The 19,690-nt window shown below is 35.8% G+C and overlaps 1 protein-coding gene across 1 annotated transcript in view; it reads right to left on the reverse strand.

The window, feature by feature from the left end:
• Positions 1–19,690, reverse strand: part of ERC2 (ELKS/RAB6-interacting/CAST family member 2) — a 302,460-nt gene that overhangs the window by 238,918 nt on the left and 43,852 nt on the right. Inside the window, exon 3 of the mRNA XM_063411966.1 lies at positions 8,847–9,263. Coding sequence (XP_063268036.1) covers positions 8,847–9,263 — 417 coding nt within the window. The remainder of the gene's footprint in view (positions 1–8,846; positions 9,264–19,690) is intronic.

Genomic DNA, 19,690 nt, shown 5'->3' on the forward strand with positions numbered 1-19,690 from the left:
AAAATTCAGCAGATAATGAAAAAGTAGAAATTTAACGAACTCAGTGTTTGCAGGAACTTGCTGTGAAAAGATCCCATGAAATGAGAAATTCCTAAAGTTCTCTTTCTAAAGATCATGTATTAGAGAAGTATTTTTCCAATATTTAATTTTGAGTCAAATAATCAGCTAAAGATAAATAAACCCACATATTTTAGCTTATATTCATTGTTGTAAATCTAAAACCTAATATCTATGTGCTTTTATACATAAATTTATATTTAGGGAAATTAAATGTGTAAGAGCCAAAGCCAATTAACACAGTGTGACTACAAAAAAAAGAGATAACTAGATGTTAATTATCTATTATCAACTAAAAATAATGCATTCTCCATACACATATTTTAAGCAGAAAGTTGTGTGAAGCTCATTCCCTTTAATAAATGGCCCCTTACTAGCCTCACTTGGAAGTCTTTCCCAAAAAATGCTGGTTTGGATGGAATTAGGAATGAGACAACATTGCAGAGCAATAGCAGCATAAGAACTTTGTTAATGGAGGATACAGCAGCCAGAAGTCAGTGAAACACCACGAAGTACAGCCATCAGCTAAGCATTTCTCTGTCAATTATTATATTATTTTTCTTTTTTTTAGTAATATCAGTGGAACTTAGACTATGTAAAAAAATCCTCCATTATCACAGGTCTCTAGGAGAAAACACAAAATGTGTATTTAGAAAGAACACATTCAAGTAAATTGCGTAAAAAGCAGGGCAATGAAGGACATGCAGAACCAGTAACTATTCTAAATATACTCATTAGACATAAACAGCTCTAAAACATTTGGATTGTTTTGTTTTGTGAAGGATTATGTTTCAGGGAGAAATAATGATAAATGGAAATAAACCAAGTGAAGACATTGGTTCCACCTACAGAAAAGTTCTAGCAAACTATTTCCTTCCAACAGTGTAACCAAGCAGTAACCAAGTCTGGATACCTTTATTCTCTCAAGTCTAATCGTATTCCCCTTAAATCAGTCAATCTCATTGACCTCCTTTGACACACAGAAAGAAAACCAAAAAAACCCACCAGAATGTTGTCTTCAGGGCTTTCAAACATATCCACATATTTGTCTTTCAAAGCACATTGGGGTTATTCACCAATATTTTAGCCAAATCTTTACAGAGAAATGAAATATATTTATAGCCATTATCAAATTTTGTATTTGTGCATAAATACATTGAGACTCTTATAACCATATTGGAATATCAGCCTCAAACTGTTAACAACCAAAAAAAATTCCCATCATCAGGATTGTCTCACAAGTCAATTGCTACATGTATAAAATTAGGATATGATCAGCTATTAACTAAATCAGATATATTGTTTTGTTAAATAGTTTAATCTAACATTACACTTTTCCTTCATCAAGCTGAGTTTTAGGTGAAACTTTAGAAAGGGTTTACATTATTAGCTGTGTTCTATTACCTACAATAAAACTTCCACTGTTATTACTAAATATTTTTAGTAAGGGTCAGCACATACCAAGGCAAAACTCATTTTCTTACACAGAGTTTAGACGTATACAAGGAAAAAAAAACCTAGCAAATTAAAAACTTCTTTTTTAGCAGACCAGGGGGGTGGAGGAGGGAGGAGGTTGTTTTTAAAGATGAAAAAACGTTTTCTTCTTTTGAGTCTTTGCATCCTTGCAAAGGAAAAAGTGTGTTCATACATATATATGTATATATACAGATAGAGACTGTCAGGAGCTTGGTATGTTGCCATTTTGGATCTCCAGCTCATGTAAAAATACATGGATTTCCAGTCCAGGTAAAAGGCTGAACGTTTCCTAGGACAAAGGAGTCTCAACATAGCTAACACAGAGGGTCTAAATCAGATAAGTGTACGCTGGAATTCAAGGGTGGCCAACTTTCCCCTTCCCTGAAAATTCAGTTCTGATTCTGGGAAAGCACATCAACATGTCTGAGCTCTGAGTCACATCCATAAGCTATAGTCATTCATATGAAAAAGGACAGGAAGATGAAGCTAAGAGAAAGCTAATTACATTATAGAATAATGAAATTATTGGCACAGAAATGAGTAGCAGCATGTTTACAGAACACAGAATATGAAAGAAACCAAAACTTATTTTTTCTCCATTTCATTGTGGCTTGTCTCCAAAATCTTGACACAGAACCAGAAAGTAGTAAACGTGTGAACTGAGCAAAGAGCCTTGCAAAGACGGTATTTTATGTCTGGGGACAATACTTGAATTACAGCAATTCAAGCCAGTCCCCAGATTGCCTTCTAAAAGATACACTTTCCAGGAATGCTGGCAGAATCAAATACTGATCACCTCCACACATGGAAAGGTACAGAATTCCAGCTTATTTATGGATCTGTTTTTTCTCTTTTCCAAAAATAATTCTTTTAGTTGCTACTATGGGACATGGCAGTTTGAAACTGCTTTCTCATATATGAGATTCCAAACTACTGGTGGTGGTGTCATGGAGGTCAATCCTGCTTTTAAAGGAATTGATTTCTAAATGAACAAAGCTTTCCAATCCCTCATGGATTTAAAAAAATATTGCAACCAAGCACCCTGGCAAGAATATCACAGGACATAGCAAAATCTGAATGGGCTACGTTAGAAGTAACAACTATTCTCTAGAGCATAATCAGGTTCTGTCTACTTTCTCATGCCTCCAGCAACTGCCAACACTACAAAGTCCTTCTGGATACTTAAAGAGTCACTTTAAAAACACATATCACTATTGATATTTTGATAAAAAGCAACTGTCTTTCTATTAAATGATAAGAATTATATTTTGAGTAGAGGCAGGAGAAATAAAAAGAAAGAGGTACTAATGAACCTAATAAAAAAGCTCAGTCTAGAATGGTTGTTAATCAGTGTAACCAAATTCAGGGAAGAAACGTTTGGTGTCAATAAAACATTTCCTTAGTAAATTACTACTGGCTCCAGTGTAAGACATTTACAGTAAACACCAAACGTCTGCAAGGCATCTGCTCTATTCATAGTGGAAGAAGGAACTTTGCTCCATTAATAACTTTAAAAACATGCAATAACTAATTCATGATGGCAGTTCAAATCCTATCAAGCAGCCCTCATTATTTGACCAAGTTGAGTTCAAAGATAGAACAAAGTTTTAAAAAACTCCTTGAAAGTTTAGAAGTACACTTTAAATTATTATAAAGATGTGTTATTTTTCTTTCTACTAAATATAAAAAAGCTGTAACTTTAAACCATGAGCAACATTATTTTAAGAATACATGCTAGATAAGAGTTAAAATGTGTATATAAAATCCTATATGATCTCAGAATTTGTTTTAATGAAATTGTATGTTGTACAGAGAGGGCATGTGTAATATACATGCATGTATATATAATAAAATACTTGCTGGAATTTCAACATTTGACTTCACTAGAGACTTAGTGGGACTTTGCCTTAGGCAAGATTTTAATAGCAATAATAAAAAAATACTTAATGGTACTTAGGGTAAATAATGTGTGGTCACTATGTTTAAAAAAAATTAATACCAAACATCTGTGCTAGATTTCCACATGATAAAATCCCCATTTTACCTACAGTTCTCCCAAAGTTATAGAGAAACAAATGTTTATTTAAAATTCTAGAAGAGACATGTGATAACCAATTGAAGAACTTTAAGGCAGGCATCTTATATTTTCTGATAGGAATGTATATTTAGTGATATTTAATTCTGAACATGAAGAAAGCCACAGTATGACATTACGGCTTTAAGACAGATTTTCAACCACTATCAGACCAAGAATGTTCTTTTTCTTCAGTGTACTTCAAAGACCACTTTGTTCCTGGCAGGATACATTAATTTCTTTATCAAAGTAAGAGCTTTTTTGGGTTTTTTTGTTTGTTTGTTTGTTTTTTGGTGTTTTGGTTTGGTTTTTTGTTTGTTTTGTTTGTTTGTTTGTTTTCAGAAATCAACAATAAATTTCATCTGTCTTTGAAAAACACTAACAAAAATACTTGAGTGAATTTAGTTAAAGGCGTTAAAGGCATAGGATTCAGTCTAACAGTGATGGAAAACCAAGTGCAATCTGGGCAGAAATCCTCAGAAAGCATGAAACAGAGCTACATCTCTCAAACTGAAGCAGAAACACATGCTCACACCATTACTCAGAGCTACATTTGTTCTCTCTTGCTTTGTGAATTAGGAACTAAGGAAACCTTTGCAATAACTCTCTCCAAGCTGGGAATTCAGCTATCCCTGTGAAAGCTTATTGCCTAGATTTTAAACTCCTTGATACAGGGGAAAAAAATCTAACCCCATTTTTTGCACAGCTTATTTCCCAACATTTCAGTGAACCTTGCTGACATTAACATCCTTTGCTATTCCTGTAAAAGAGCAGGATTCCAACTTCAGCTTTATTCTCTTTCTGCTGTATAATGGGCTTCACATTTGCCATTTCTAAGGCCCTCAAACACAAAGTTTGAGTAAAACTGTCATCACAAGTTTGCTTCTGTGAAACAAAGTTTAAAGAATTGTGCATTGCACACTGCAGAAAAGTACAATCTTTGCGAGCCAGAAAGTCAACACATCACAGTTAGTCTGTATCTCCTAAGAATGTGAAAGCAAATAAAGAAAAAAAAAAAGATTGTTTTATTTTCTGGAGTTATTTCTCTGCCTCTAGTACACTAGCCAATTCCACAACTCTCGCCTGTATTTTCTCCAAGAAATACCATCTAAAACCTGGAGAAAATCCAGATCTTTGAAGGCAGCTATAATTATGAAATTCTGCTGAGGCTACTCATGGGGGTGGTGGGGCAAGGGCAAGAAGCAATCAATGGCTTTATAAACAAGAAATTTTTCCATGATTCTTGGATATCCAGCCAATCAGAACAGTAGGATTTTTATTTCTGGTAATGTGCATTATTGTGTGAAAGGGGCAGAAAATTAATAATTGACAAGGTGGTAGAGGCTTACAGACACAAAGTTATTTCTCTCTAACTGGTTAAGTGAACTTTGAAAAAGTTACCAGCTAGAAAAAAGCAGCTGTGGCACAACAAATAACATCTCCCTTACTATTCAATTCCTTGTAGGACAAGTTCTTAGGGAGTGCAGGTCAAGGAGAGAGAACTGAAATTCATTTGAGATATGAGTGTGCTGAAGAGGTTGTCCTTAATTCCCAATGTTTCAAGACCACTTGCTTCAGTTTCTCTCACAACATGGTAGTTTGATGGTCTGGTTCGGTCAAAATATCACCCACCAGTGATTATTAATAGCTTTTTACACTACCATGTTGAATTATCTAAAAAATAAACAAAATGAATTAACAAAAGAAGAAAATCCAGCTTTGCACTGTTTAAAAGCACAAAGAAATGGACAGCTTAAGAGAGAAAATTACAGCTGCATTAGGGGAAAGCATGGTCAAAAGCTCAGCAAAATACATGTAACCTTGACCTTTCTTCAGCTAGGTTGGCATACAATTAGATTTCATTAACTGAAAAATTCAGATCCAAAGTAATTTTCCATTAAATACCAACAGCAAGGGGCTTATGAGAAGTCTATCTCTACACTACATTTTTATGTAGCATTGAGACTGTATAAAATCAGTAATCGTCAGTTAATTTTTTTCTATGTTAAACTTCATTTGCATCATGTTAACTTCTTCTCCACAGACAGCCCTCTTTCTGCTGAGAGCTACAGCAGAACCTATCATTGTAAAGGTAAACTGACACACACAGAAACCCTATTTGTTGAATAATTTTATATGATGCTGCACAGAATTTTATCATCCTTGTTTCACAGAATCACCAAGTGGTTAAGGTTGGAAAAGACATTCAAGATCATCAAGTCCAAAGTCTTTGAAAATCTCCACCTTGTCAATCAGACCATGGCACTGAGTGCCAGACCCAGTCATTTCTTGAACACCTTCAGGGATGGTGACCCCACCACTTCCCCAAGATGTCCATTCCAGTGTTCAACAACCCTTTCCATGAAGAAAATTTCCACTCAACCTCCCCTAACACAGAGACTTTCAAGTGCAGCAGCAGAAATAAAATAGCAAAACTAATTAAAGAGAAGAAACAGCCACCCAGAATTTGATGCAACAGAACATTACACGACTCAATACTAGTTTCTCAGAATACACTCAACATTTGAGTTACACTCCAACCTGTAAAAATAAAGACAGCAGAATATTTTAGATGATGTTCTAAAATGACAAATATTTTGTTAAAGGTATAGAAAGATTAACAAAATTTGAGTGAATATTAAATAATTAATGAATGAAATTTATTAAAATGTATCCAAGTTCTAGCTTACTTTTAAAGCATTCTCAGGAAAAAAAAAAAAGGTCAGCAACTCTGCCAGGTAATTTACACAGTTTGGATGAAAACCTACAAACACTAGTTACAGAAAAAAAATCAATCCACTGGGCAGGCTGCTGCATAAGATTTAACCCAGTAACCTCTGGTTTATCATATTGAGAACCTGTACCATGCAGGATGAAGCCTAAAAGCAGAGACAGAAATTCAAATGAATTGCAGAACAAGGATTTACCAAGCTACACAATGATCAAAGGGTGATCTATTTGGACTTTTAGCAAATACGTAATGCTTTTAAACTATACATAATGTCTGACGTTACTTCAAAGCATGCAGACAACTTTCCATAACAAGAAAGGAAAAGAAAAAATTTGAACCTCAGTACATTTTCCAAGAGTCCACCAGAACAACAATATCTAGAGTCCTGGTTATACAAACAGGCACCTACTAAAATATTTTGTTTCTAAAGAGTTCCTACAGCCTACACATTATATTTCCAAGTTCCCTACAACAAACTTCAAATATGCAGAAACTTAAAAAAATAAATAAAAATAAAACCTGTAAATACTATGTGCAACAGAAAGAGAGCTGAAGAGAGAGACTGCACCCAAAGCCTTGAATTCTTAGAAAAAGAAGGAAATTGTGAGCCGAAATCTCCAAAACATTAGACGGTTCCTGCCAATCTGGCTGGGACAGATTCCAGGCAACAAATCTAGTAAGATTGTAAACCTTGACCACTTAGCAAGGTATATCAGCATGTCATGAGCAGTAAATCCCATTGTATACTTGCAGCACTCCAGACAAAAGACAACTTCTATATTCTCATATAAACTGAGGAAGAAATAATGTTTTCCCTGCCCCTGAGAACAACTAGGAGGAACACCAAATTAATTCAGTATAAATACAGGAGAGACATGCATAGTCTACAGGCAGCAATATTATCTCCTTTCAGCATGCCTTGGACTAAACAGAAGACTGGATGTCAATTGGACTTTACTTGGAAGCTTACATTTTGTCTATTTTTCAAGCTCAATTTAGTTCTGTTTCTCACTGTCCTTGATAACCATTCTCACTAGAAACTTTCTTCAAATTTCCTCATGTCCCATATATAGCCACATTAGGGTTCACAAGCTTAACTGGCACTGATACAACAGATGAAATACAATCACACAATCACCCATCCTTGAAAACACAGTGTATGAAGACCTAAATCCAGAAACCTGTCTGCTAGTTTACAGAACTTGTTTCACAAGCCTCCCTCATCACAAATTCAGTATCATTAGCTCCTTATGCAATTCTTTTCAGAATCCATCAATACATCACATCAATTTTAATTAAAATTCTGCCCGTGAAAAGATTCAGGATCCACACCTTCACAAGAAAACTTTACTGAAGTATATCACAAAGTTTTCCACTTTCTAAGCTTCAAATGGGCAGCAGAAACTGAGTCCTCAATACATATTCTAGGTTAGAGAAGAACATAAGCTAAGTATAAAATAATTTGTCCACAGCAAAGAAAATATTTTGACAACAGTCTCCAGATGTAAATAGATGTTCTTAACCTCGAGCACTAATTCTTGCACTAATTTCATTTTGCACTTTGATCTGTCAGGCAAATTGATGTTTTTAGTGACCACACTGCTGCTGAGTTTCTAAGCGAACAGACATATTTCTTCTGACTTCCCTTGCTGCGTGTAGGTTGTACACAACCTCCCTGAAAATGTTCACCCTCCTTAGCAGGGTCTTTGTGAGGAAGACTGGCCCTGCCTTGTTTGTCTGACAGAGTCACATGAGAACACTGCTGGGATCTAAAGGGGCAGATGGGTTTGACACCAGGCCAGGTTTTCTTTCAATTAATTGTACTAATCCAATCATCCCAAATCCAGTCCCAAAAATGCATTTAAAAGTGATGTGGGCAGCTGGTGCAGGTGGGCTTGGGATCAAATTTAGGTTTTCTCAAAGTAGAGCACAGACAGCAGCACTATGTTTCAATTGACATTATGGTAAATTATGGTTTAAGTGGCATTATGGTATATTTATGTAAAAAATTGGAGTATCCCCACATGAAAATACATTAGAAATACACATAGGCAGAAGTCTTTGTTTATATGGAGGGTAAATGATTTTAAAGCACTCTTGTTGAACACCAGAGGCATAAAAATCCAACACAAAGGTAGCGTGCACTCATGACTCTTTAGTTAGAGCAGCAACAGGTGTTACTTCCCTCTTCAGTAGGTCTAGTCTTCACTTGCCAGATATCACTTAGTCAAAATGAAAGGATAAAGAAACTTTGCAAAGCAACATTTCAGAGACAATAAGCCCAAATATACCTACTTCTCTTTGGTATTTTCTTATTCTTGCTTTCAATTTCATAGTCCTGCTGAGTACTTATTATAGATGTAAAACAAATGCATGCTATCCTTTTCATCAAAAAATTAGACCACATAAAGAAAACACTTCAATACTCTAATCATTGTTCTAAAACAACAAGTTCCATGACTATTTTTAACAAAAATATGTATTTTAAACAAATGAGTTTTTCATTACCTCTCTGAGATGCATGTTTTCCTTCTCCTTCTGATCTAAAATAACTTCTAAATGATTAACCTGAGATTCAGCCTCTGCCATCCTTCGAGTTCTCTCATTGTCATCTTCCATTCCTTTAGAAGGCAAACCTTTACTTTGCAACATTTCTAAAAGCTTTTTTATTGATTCATCTCTGGCGTTTAGTGTTTGCTTCTGTGTTTCAATCCTAAGCTCCATTTCTTCTAGAGTTTTTCGCAGCAGGAAGAGCTCTTTAGCTTGTCTGTCATGTTCTGCCTGAAGTCTTCGAAAATTCTCCTCTGTGAGCTCAATGGTAAAATGCTCAGCCCCTCGGTTCCCACTTTCTTGCTGGAGAAGATGGTTAAGGTCTCTCTGGGTTCTAAGCTCATCTTGAAGTGCCTGGATTGTCATTTGCAGATGCTGCAATAAAGAAGAAGAAAGAGAAAAAATTAGCCTAGGATCTGAATGTACAATTAGTATTTGATTAAAGTTTTGTTCTATGCTGTTACAAAAAGTCATTAGAATTAGTAATGAATGTATACCAAATGACCTTATAAAATATCAAATGCAGGTGAAAATATTTGTAATGAAATCTTTAAAGCACTTCTAGAAAGAAAAAAGCATACACAGACACAAAATAATGTCAGCTACAGATAAAATTAACAGTAACAAACACAAGCACTAGGCAATGACACATCCATTAGAACAATCAATGTGTACCTACAAAGCTCAAAGACTCAGTATTCCATGTTTTCTAAATTACTTCATAGAGTAAAGAGAAATCTGCTCTTCGTGGTGCTCAACAGTACTGCTGTTTATAAAGTCAAACAAGGGCCTCACTATAATTAAAAGGGAATTTCGGGAGGGACTGAGTTGGCCTGGTTGGTTTCAGTTTTTCATTTTGGAAGCTAAAGCTATGAACAACTTTAGTAAACAGGATTACTGTATCTCTAAAAAGCAAACCAAAAACCCCACAAGAAGCAATACTGAATTTTGAAAAACAAATTTACTGTAAATAGTGGACAAACCTTTGTTCTTCTGGCATCCAAAAACTGAACAGCATGGTAAATGAAAAAAATGAAGCAAAATCAACATAAATAAAGGTCAGATGCAAGCAAAGGAGATTCAACAGAAAGAACTGAATTCAACAAAAAGTATCTTTAACAGAAAAAATAATTTTATTGAGTTATACAGAAAGGCAACAACAAATTCACAGCACTCAAATATATAAACTTATAGACAGACTTTACTCAACAGATGTGACAAAGAAAAATATATTTGAAATAATCAGTCCCATGGTAAACTACAACATTCCTATTGGACATTGCTATTCTTTTACACTTTTAGGTTTTTCAGAACACTGCAACTTGTCCTAAAATATTTGTACTACATTTAAGTACAGGGACCTGTCTCTGTTTCAGACGTACATCTTGCACTCCTTACTTAACACAGACCAAGATCAAAACAAATTTTGCCCACATTAAGGTCGGAGTACACGTAATTGCTAAATGCTATAGCTTATGATGTTCATTTCAGATAATAGCTTTATCTGACAATTTGTTTTTCCTCTTATTTTTCCCTCTACTCACTGCCTACATAGCATACTGAGCTTTCAGAAACGTGAACTCCTGAATAGGCTCACAGTCCGTACCAGAAGACATGTAACTGAAGGAATTAGGCAATTTAAATGCATGCCATCAGACCTTAAGAAACAGCAACAACAGAGACACCAAACTAACAATGAAACTTAATTTCATTTGATACTACCTTCATGTTTTATACAAGTACATGTAAATCTGTTGGGTTTTAGCAATTATTTAAACTAAATAAAAAATTCAAAACCTCAAGAAACCTTTTGAAATCACCTTAAGAAACCAACCTTTTGAAATGTCTTTTATCAGTTATTTCAAATGGAAAAGAAGTATTGCCAGTGGTAAAATTCAGTTAGACAGTCTGAATCTGTTCTATCATTAAATAAGCACTACTTTAATGTATGTCTGGATCTTAATTCTCTTAGCATCTGCATCTTATTAGGCACACACTCAGCTGCGAGCATATAGGCCACTCATTTAGAGCAATGCTTTTATTTAATGGTAATTCTTATCTTTTCTTAATCTCATCATCTTTTTAATTAGCTATAATAAGCTTTAAAACTCCAGTAAATGTAAAACTCCTTTAGATGTAGAAGCATCCTCGCTTTGAATCTACTGATGTGCCAACTGTTTGTGACCCCAAGACTGACTACACCTTCTGGATTCCAAAATTATTTCACTGACCTAATTCTCACACCTGACCTAGAACCTTCTCTGTACTACTATGCTACAACTAAGCAACAGCAATATTCAGTAACTACCAATACTCCAGAAATAGTAAAAATTTTTCCCTGCTCTGAATAATGATTTAGGATACATCCTCTTAATGTTAAATCAGACAATATTTATTACTTCATGCTACAGCCTATTTAGAAATGAATGTTTTTCCAAAGTCAAGTAGCCTCCATATACCAAATGTGAATACGTCTATAAAAATCTAGCTGAGCAAAAGAAAACTAATTCTAAAATATCATGACCCACAAATAAAAGTAAACTTGACCTACACATTGCTAACACACAAACCTTCTGTAAAACCAAAAATTGTTGGACCAACACAAAAATAATTAGAAATCAAGACTCAAACAGCAATTCTGGTTAAGATAAATGAGACAAATTCCTTTTCTGCCCCTAGCAGCCTGTGCATGCTGTCCTTAGGCTCTTCCAAACCCACATTTGTCACTAAGTATGGCAGTAGTTCTGGCTGCTTCTCTGTAATTACATTAAAACTAACAGTCTCAACTGTAGCAGACTACTGCTACTTTGACAAAAAAGAATCCATTTTAGTATACTTTCAAGACTTGGAACATGGTAGACCAGATTTAGATTTCTGCTGGCACAGATTTTTGTATCTGTAGCTTGCTACAGAAAGGAAAGAACAAATGTTGTGAGGGTGGAAAGAAATTGTATAATTAACTGCAGGGGAAGGAATGTAGGAGTGCTGTGAATATCTGTCACACAGCTGTCATTACAGACAGAACTTTACAGGATTTTGAAAAAAATGTAAGATCTATCACATTTTTTATAATTTCTATCAGAAATGGAATAGTTGACCAGAAATATTTCCATGCAAATTTCTTGAATAAATAGTTCTCTCAGAACTTTTTTTTAATCTTTCTCCACAGCCCAGCTCCAAGAAGCAATCCATGGGACTGTGAATTGCTGCTTAAACTGAAAGAAAACTATAAAAGGAAGATTAACTAATGGCTCTTCCCAGACATCAATTCATGTTCTAGGCAAGGAAGTTCCTCTAGTCTGTGCCAACTAACTACACCCAAAAGAATTGCCTGCTGAGAACTATCCTGCCACAGTGTGCTTTGGGCCACATAAACACTTTCAGAGCATCCCAAAGGCGCAGAGGTGGTGAAGAGTGGAGGGGAATGAATTCACAAGGAAACTCACTGATCTAAAATTGTTAGTCCTACAGAAACACACAGCTTCTCATGCTTTGCACCATCACACTCCTACCAAAAGCAAAGAACACATTCAAGAACTCAGTCTACTGGATTTTCGCTCCTGATTCTCCTGTTTCTTTCCCACCCCAGTAAGTAGAGAATTGACAGTGCTGAATCAGATGACAGTCTCATTTCTTGGCAGTGGGAAATATAAAATTATACAAAAGACTGCAAAAAAAATCCTCCTGTGTAACTGTACGCTATAAAAAGATACAGCTATACCTGAACAATACACCTGAACAAATACAACAGTAAATTATCCTGTCAACCATACTCTCATTCTCTAAAATCAAGCTTCATTATTTATTCCATAATCTATCACTGTTCCATTTTAATTCTTCACAGTATGAGACTACCACCAAAAGGAAACAGACTACTTAAAGATTTCTTATTAACTGCATCTAAATCAATTTCTATGTTAAATTTAGTTGTGCTACTGAAATAAGTATGAGCATTAGACTTGCAAATACTTGTAACTAAGTATTGTTAAAGAAAAATGCAATTCCTAATTTTCCTCTGTAAAGAAAAAAAAGAAAGAGAACTGGAGATATTTTCTTCATTACCATAAATTAAGAAAGGGATTCTCTCATGCATTTCCTCATCTGCCTATTACAATTCATAATTCTGGTATCTAAAAAATACCACTGAAAATCAGTTGACTAGAATTTTGCCTGAGTAAGACAGGACTCAGAGTTGGAAGGAAAAGACAGACCTAATTTGTGGGGAATCACAAGAGATTCTTACCACACACAGTGCATCTTCAGCATGTAAAACTCTAAGCACGAGAAGTGAGAGCTTTTGCATAACACTGTTTGCTGATATAACCATATATTTGAACAGGGAGAATTCCTGTCTCACTTTCCTTATTTTTTTTTTCTTTATGCCTTTAAATTTTGTCTCTTGTCAAATTCTATAAAGCTTGCCCTTACAACCATACTTTGCAAGTTTAATAAGGAATCTTGTCACGTACACTCAAATCTGCATTTCTTAACACAGATGTGGTGGGCTGACCTTGGCTGGAGGCCAGGACTCCACTAAGCCACCCTCTGTCACTCCCCTCAGCACGACTGGGGGAGGGAGGGGAATAAGATAAACCTTGGGGCTCAAGGTAAAGGCAGCTTCATAAAATAAATGCAAAGGCCACGCACAGAAGCAAAGTAAAACACAAGATTTACTCTTCATGTCCCATGAGCAGGCCATACCCTGCCACTTCCTGGCCAGCAGGGCTTCAGTACACTTGCTCCAGAAGACAAACATTGTAATAAGACACCCCCTCCATCAGCTTCTTGTTCAAACCCTTCCTCCTCTTTTACTAATCAAGTGCCCACCAAGCTGCTCTATCACTCCCCTAAGCTTACCCTGTGCTTTGCAAGTTAAATAAGGACTCTGGTCATGTAAATTTAAATCTCCATTTCTTAATATAGTTATATTTAATCTGAAGTATCAGACTTCACTATTATTCAGTCAGCTTCTCTGGGTCATCTCACACAAGAATTTTGGCAAACAAACAAGTATTGCCTAAAGACTTCAGGTCACTGAACGAAAATGCATCACCATACAGGCTAAAAAGTTTTAGTACTGCAAATTCCAGAGTAGTTTTGCACCTATTTCTTAAGGACCAAACTGTAAATATATATCTTTCCTAATTCCTTTGTTTGCTGTGGGCTCAGAGATGTTAATGAGCCAAATCTCGTAGACTGTAATCACAAGAACCAGAAAGTCAAGAGGAAGAGACTTTTAGAAATGTAAAAAGTCAAACAAAGACTTGAGGGGAATAAGCTGCAAAGATACATGTTGGAGGAAAAAATGTTCTTTAGTTTTTAAAAAGAGGAGGTTCGTTAAAATTTGTCATCAATACCATAGCAAAATGCAGGGGTTTGTATTTAGGTGATCCTTACCATGACAACTTTTAAGCGCTCCAATGATGCTGCTATGACAAGATTGGCCTCCTTTTTGTCACCTCTTCCCTTTGGAGAAATAGTGCCAGTAGTAGTTTGCGAGTAGTGCCAGAGTCACTAAATACTACTTTAGCTGACTGAAAAATCATCAGCGACAAATGTTTTGACCAATATGAACACATGTGGAAGAATCTGTTTGCAGATTACTTCTTACGGCTTACAGGAGGAAAACATAGAATGTTTTTTAGCAAGGCATGGAAATCAATTTCAGTTTAAGAAAAACAGATTATTATTTGTTTCCCAATAGTTCTGTCTGCAACATTAACTACCCAGCTAAGGACAATGCACAGTTTAGAAGTCCTGAATACTCAAAAATAAATCTTAGGTATTCATATTCTAAAACTATTCTCAACATATAAATTAACTATATACTGTAAGAAATCCTCCATCCCCTCATGAACTCCAGCTCCTCTGATACTCTTCTACTGCCTGCATTTCTTCTTTTTTCAGGATTGAAGCATTTTCCCCAAGGAAGCTTTTAAACCATTTGGGATGATAAACCTTTACCCTCCCCACACAAAATTTCCCTCATGGTCTTGGCTCTCCATAATCAATACTTATGATTTGTATTCTGACTGCCCATTGGTTACCAAAGATGAGCAGAATCCCTGTCCTACAGCTAACAGCGGGAGTAACTGCAATCACTGAACAGAAACGTCGTCTGAGTTTCCCATCATCACACACAAGCTAGGAAAGTGAGGAAACACTCAAGGCCTTGTCCAAACAACAAAGAATATTCCACTCCCCCCATGAATCTCACCAGGAGTCCCACTGGTAACAAACAGATACAAGATTAAAAGAAAAACAAAAAGCACAAGAGCAGAAAATTTCTAGCTCTCTGTTTCTCATGAAACAGACTTCCAGTTATTTCCTCAGCCTTTTATCTTGAGGGAACAGTAAGTTTTCAATTCTGCTGATGCACTGCCTGGTACTTTCTGGAAGCCTTTGTTTTCGAGACTGCCTTCTCTGCTGTTAAAGCTTTCCTACGAAGAATGATTCAACACAATAAATATACCCCTAAAGCAATAATCACAAGCTTTCAGAAGGTAACAGTACGTTATCAAGGGTTTTCAATATGTTCTATTTAGACAAGATATTTGCAAACATACACAAAGCTCTCAAAACATTGTGGAAAAAATTCTTAAAACTGAATAAGTGTTGTTCACCAACAAAACATTGCACTGTGTAGTTAGTATAGACTGAAATTTTGTTTCTGTTTCACTTAAAAAAAAAAAAAAAAAAAAAAAAAAAAAAAAAAAAAAAAAAAGAGAGAGAGAAAATATTTTTAAAAATTTTCCCCGATTGCTAAGTTCAAGTCTTCACATACAAAGTAGATTTTTTTCCTAGCACAGAGATGTTCAACATCAAGCCTTATATCAAGTAGCATTATATTCTTCATTTGTTATAATTAGTGGGGTATTATGTATTCAATGCCCAGTACAGAAACAACCATATCTAGATTAAGTCAGTAAACAGGTAACTAAAGTGACTAAAAAACTATTAAAACATGATTTGTCTCAGCCTCAACAAACTACAGGTTTTTATTTCATTTTTATTCCATAAAATTAATTACATATTTGTTACCAACATGGGAATTGATTACTCAAATACTGGGAGAAGCTACGAGCATGTTTTTGTTTTGCGGGAATATTTTAGGGGTTTTTAAAGAAAAAAATACAGAGCTCCCCTGAAAGTGAAATCATATATGTCCCCAGTGGATCAGCAACTGTCTAAGCACTACCTGTCAGGTTCCAGGATAGATCACTGATTTATTGGAGTGCAGCTTTCTGTCTCAGAAAACTCTAGAGGCTACAGAATTATTTGGGGGGTTTTTCAAACAGTAGTAGAGTGCCACAGGATCAGCATTACTCACTGATGGTTTGGGGTCTGAGGAGAAATTAGGTTTAACCACAGTGGAACAAGAAATTAAAACAAAATGCACATAATGGGAATATTTATTTTTGAAGCAGGATTGCATGTGAATTAAGGTCTGCATTTGTCATAGGGAACTGAGCTCTATTCCTGCTTCCATGGTCACATACAACTGAAATGCACCTGTTCAAAAACCTGTGAATATTTGCCTTCTTACTTTCATATCCATGGGATTGCATTCTGTAACACCAGTTAAGTGTGAACCACCATGCACCGTTAACTCCGTTGCAGTTAACAGAGAACAAAAAGTTAAGAATTTGTAGTTTCTGATTGCCAGCTTCAAAAAAAATACTGATAAGCAAAAATGCTTGGCAAATATATTCCTCCTTTTTTTTTGGACAGCAGAATATATTGTGCAACCTGCTGATTCAGTCAAAATAATAGCATGGCAAAAATCTTTGATGCTAAACAGGCCTATTACTTTCTTATTTCTCAAACACTGAGGTCGGGATACATTAAAGGAATTTTTTTCAGGCACCAAGTCAAGAAATTCCTTACAAAAGGAGTGCACTGAGAGCAAACAAGGTCACATTTCAAACACTGAAAAACTTGTGGTATTTGATCTTCAGGCCCTCCCTTTATCTGCTTGAACTTTTGCTATAGAGTTTCTGCTTCTGGCAGAGAACTCACTATTACCTTGAAAAGAAATGAAAATAAAATGAATCCTTTCCCAGATTAAAAAAAAATGTGAACTGGGTTCTATTTTCCTATTTTGTAGTCTGCCTCTAATGAAACATCCTACTTCCTTCATTAAAGAAATAAAATCTGAGGAAAGGGATTTCTGTGGACAAAGTGCAGGTTCTGCTGAAGCTTACCAAAGAGAAATGCAGGTAAAGGAAAACTACAGAGATGTCCAAATAGTGTTTCCAATTATAAAGTCAGAACCAATCAGAAGAGAGATGGTTGCTACTACTGTCAGCAAGCCAAAAAACACTGAATGATGTCTAAAAAATAAAAGCAACTATTGGCGTAATATGCAGTATATGTGCTTGTTTCTCAGAGGACTTTAATAGTCGACATAGTGTAAAAGTTAACATTTTATATGTCATATCTAAGAAGCAATACAGGGAACTTCAACAGACTGAGAAAGCCTTCCAGTCTCTCCAGTAGAGATTTTGGTGATTATTTTACCCTATATTGAAAGACACAAAAGAGGAAAGCTAGACGACCAGGCAAAACCTCAGCACTGTATTGCAAACCCTGATGTTTAATTTACGTGTGAACTGAGGGCTTGAAGTTTCTATACAGGAAATTTGTATTGACAGAAGGAACAAATGCAGAGCATCACCGAAAGCTGTGGGAATGGGACATCTTCACATTTGTGCTGACTTTCTTACCCTTGCCACGATTCCATTTTGCTACTTTCTAACTATATTTTTTTAAAATTCAGCCACTAGAAAAATCATATGAACATAAGTTATTCACGTGATGAATTCAAGCACAGCTTTTAGTAAGCCAGAAATACAAGTTCCAATTTCAACCTCTCCCTGGTCTATTTTAATCCACAAAATACAGAAAAGAGCACTCTTCAGCCTTCAATTCTTTTTCACTACTAGGAATGGTACTGTGAATTGATTAACCATAATACATAATCATTTCCCATTGAAACAATTTGAAAAGGAGCCTTAGAACTATGTGTTCTGATATAGCTAAAGAAAAAATGAAAAAAAAATTAATCAATACAGGGATTTCAGTGGCTCCATTCAAAACAGAGTTCAGTTAGATCCAACAGTGACAAATGATGCAGCACAACGCAAGACAACCATCTGGAAAGACATTTCATCCTGGTTTACTGAAGAAATGCTGATATGCAGGAAAGAGAAATCATTAGGGCTCGAAAAGATCCCTACATTTAACACATATACGCTTTCCCAAGTTGGGAGAACTTTGGTTTCGCAGTGAACTTTGTTACATCTGGATTTATTCTTGTCAGATTTCGTAGGAGTCTCCTCGCTGTCTAAAGGAACCCGCCATAAAAATTCTGCAGCTATGGAGTGCTCCCACAAGGTGGCACTGAATCCCCAGCCGCCAGAAATCCTCACGGAGCACAAAAACGCCAGGGCAAAAACCCCGCCACGCACCTAACATAAATAAATAGACTATGGCCATGTACGTAACATAAATAAATAGACTATGGTTATGTACATAACTTAAATAAGTAGACTATGGCCATGTATGTAACGTAACGTTCATAACATAAATAAATAGACTATGAGTACGTACATAACATAAATAGACTATGGCTACGTACATAACATAAACAGGCTATGGCCATGCATAACATAAATAGACTATAGCCAGGTAAATAATATAAATAAGACTATCAACAAAACAGAAATCGCAGGATAGAAAAATAGAATTAACAGCCTTAATCAGGTATTTTAGAAGAGATTGTCATTTCCCCTTCATAATTCAGCAGCTGTAGTGGGGGGACAGACAGACACATATACCACATGTGTGTGTATATATACACACACACACGTTCAGTGTATACATTGACTTACAGTCAGCACTGAACAAGAAACCAAGTTAACCGTGGCTCTTTGTTCCAAGATCTGACACAGAACCGAGTCTTTCTGATGTAGAAGTGATTCCCTGCCCTGGTGACACCCCCGCGGGTTGGGCAGTGCTGAATCCAAGCCCTTTGTGTGCTGCAAGCACCAGCAGTTGGATACAACCTTGTGTACCCGCATCTTTCCATGGGGAACAGCCTGCATGCCTATGCAGCCCCAACAGATACAGTCCAGCTACAAACAGCAGAGTTAAACCTGTGTATCTTCCTAAACACCATTAAAAAACTGATACTGCATAAAACACTTAAAATACTTGACTTATAATTAAGCATTTAAGTATTTCAAATTTCACGTTTTGAGTACTACTACCTTACATTCTTTACACACATGATTATAAAGCCTGTTGTATATTTCTTTGGAGAAACATGTATCAAAGTAATGGCATAATTTTGAAACCAATTCACAAACCGTGAGAAATTTCTTAGCTAAGATACAAATCCACAGTTACTCTTCAGGGGAGCAACCGTATGCAGTAAATACTATTTTAAACTACTTGATTTTTTTTATCCCTCACCCTTTCCTTGCATGTTAGTGGAGTCTTTTCCCCCCAAGTGCATTGCATCATCTTAATTACTGAAGTAATAGTGTACCCATATGCTGGGCTAAGGTTTAGTGGTGTTCAAACTACTGAAGTGTCCAGAAGCCTTCAGGGGCCCTTTGTTGCCAATCTGGATTAAATAAACAGGTACTGGGGTCATTTCAGGCCAAATGCATTCCATAGTGCTGAATTTTAAGTTGTTAGCACTATCTGCTGTTCTTCCAAAGTCTTTTGGTTTCCTTCTCGTTTTTTCACACTGCTTTAAGTAAGCATGCTGTAAGAATATCCAATTTTTACAGATA

This window comes from Prinia subflava, chromosome 14 (assembly GCF_021018805.1).
Source record: "Prinia subflava isolate CZ2003 ecotype Zambia chromosome 14, Cam_Psub_1.2, whole genome shotgun sequence".
In the NCBI taxonomy this organism is placed as follows: domain Eukaryota; kingdom Metazoa; phylum Chordata; class Aves; order Passeriformes; family Cisticolidae; genus Prinia; species Prinia subflava.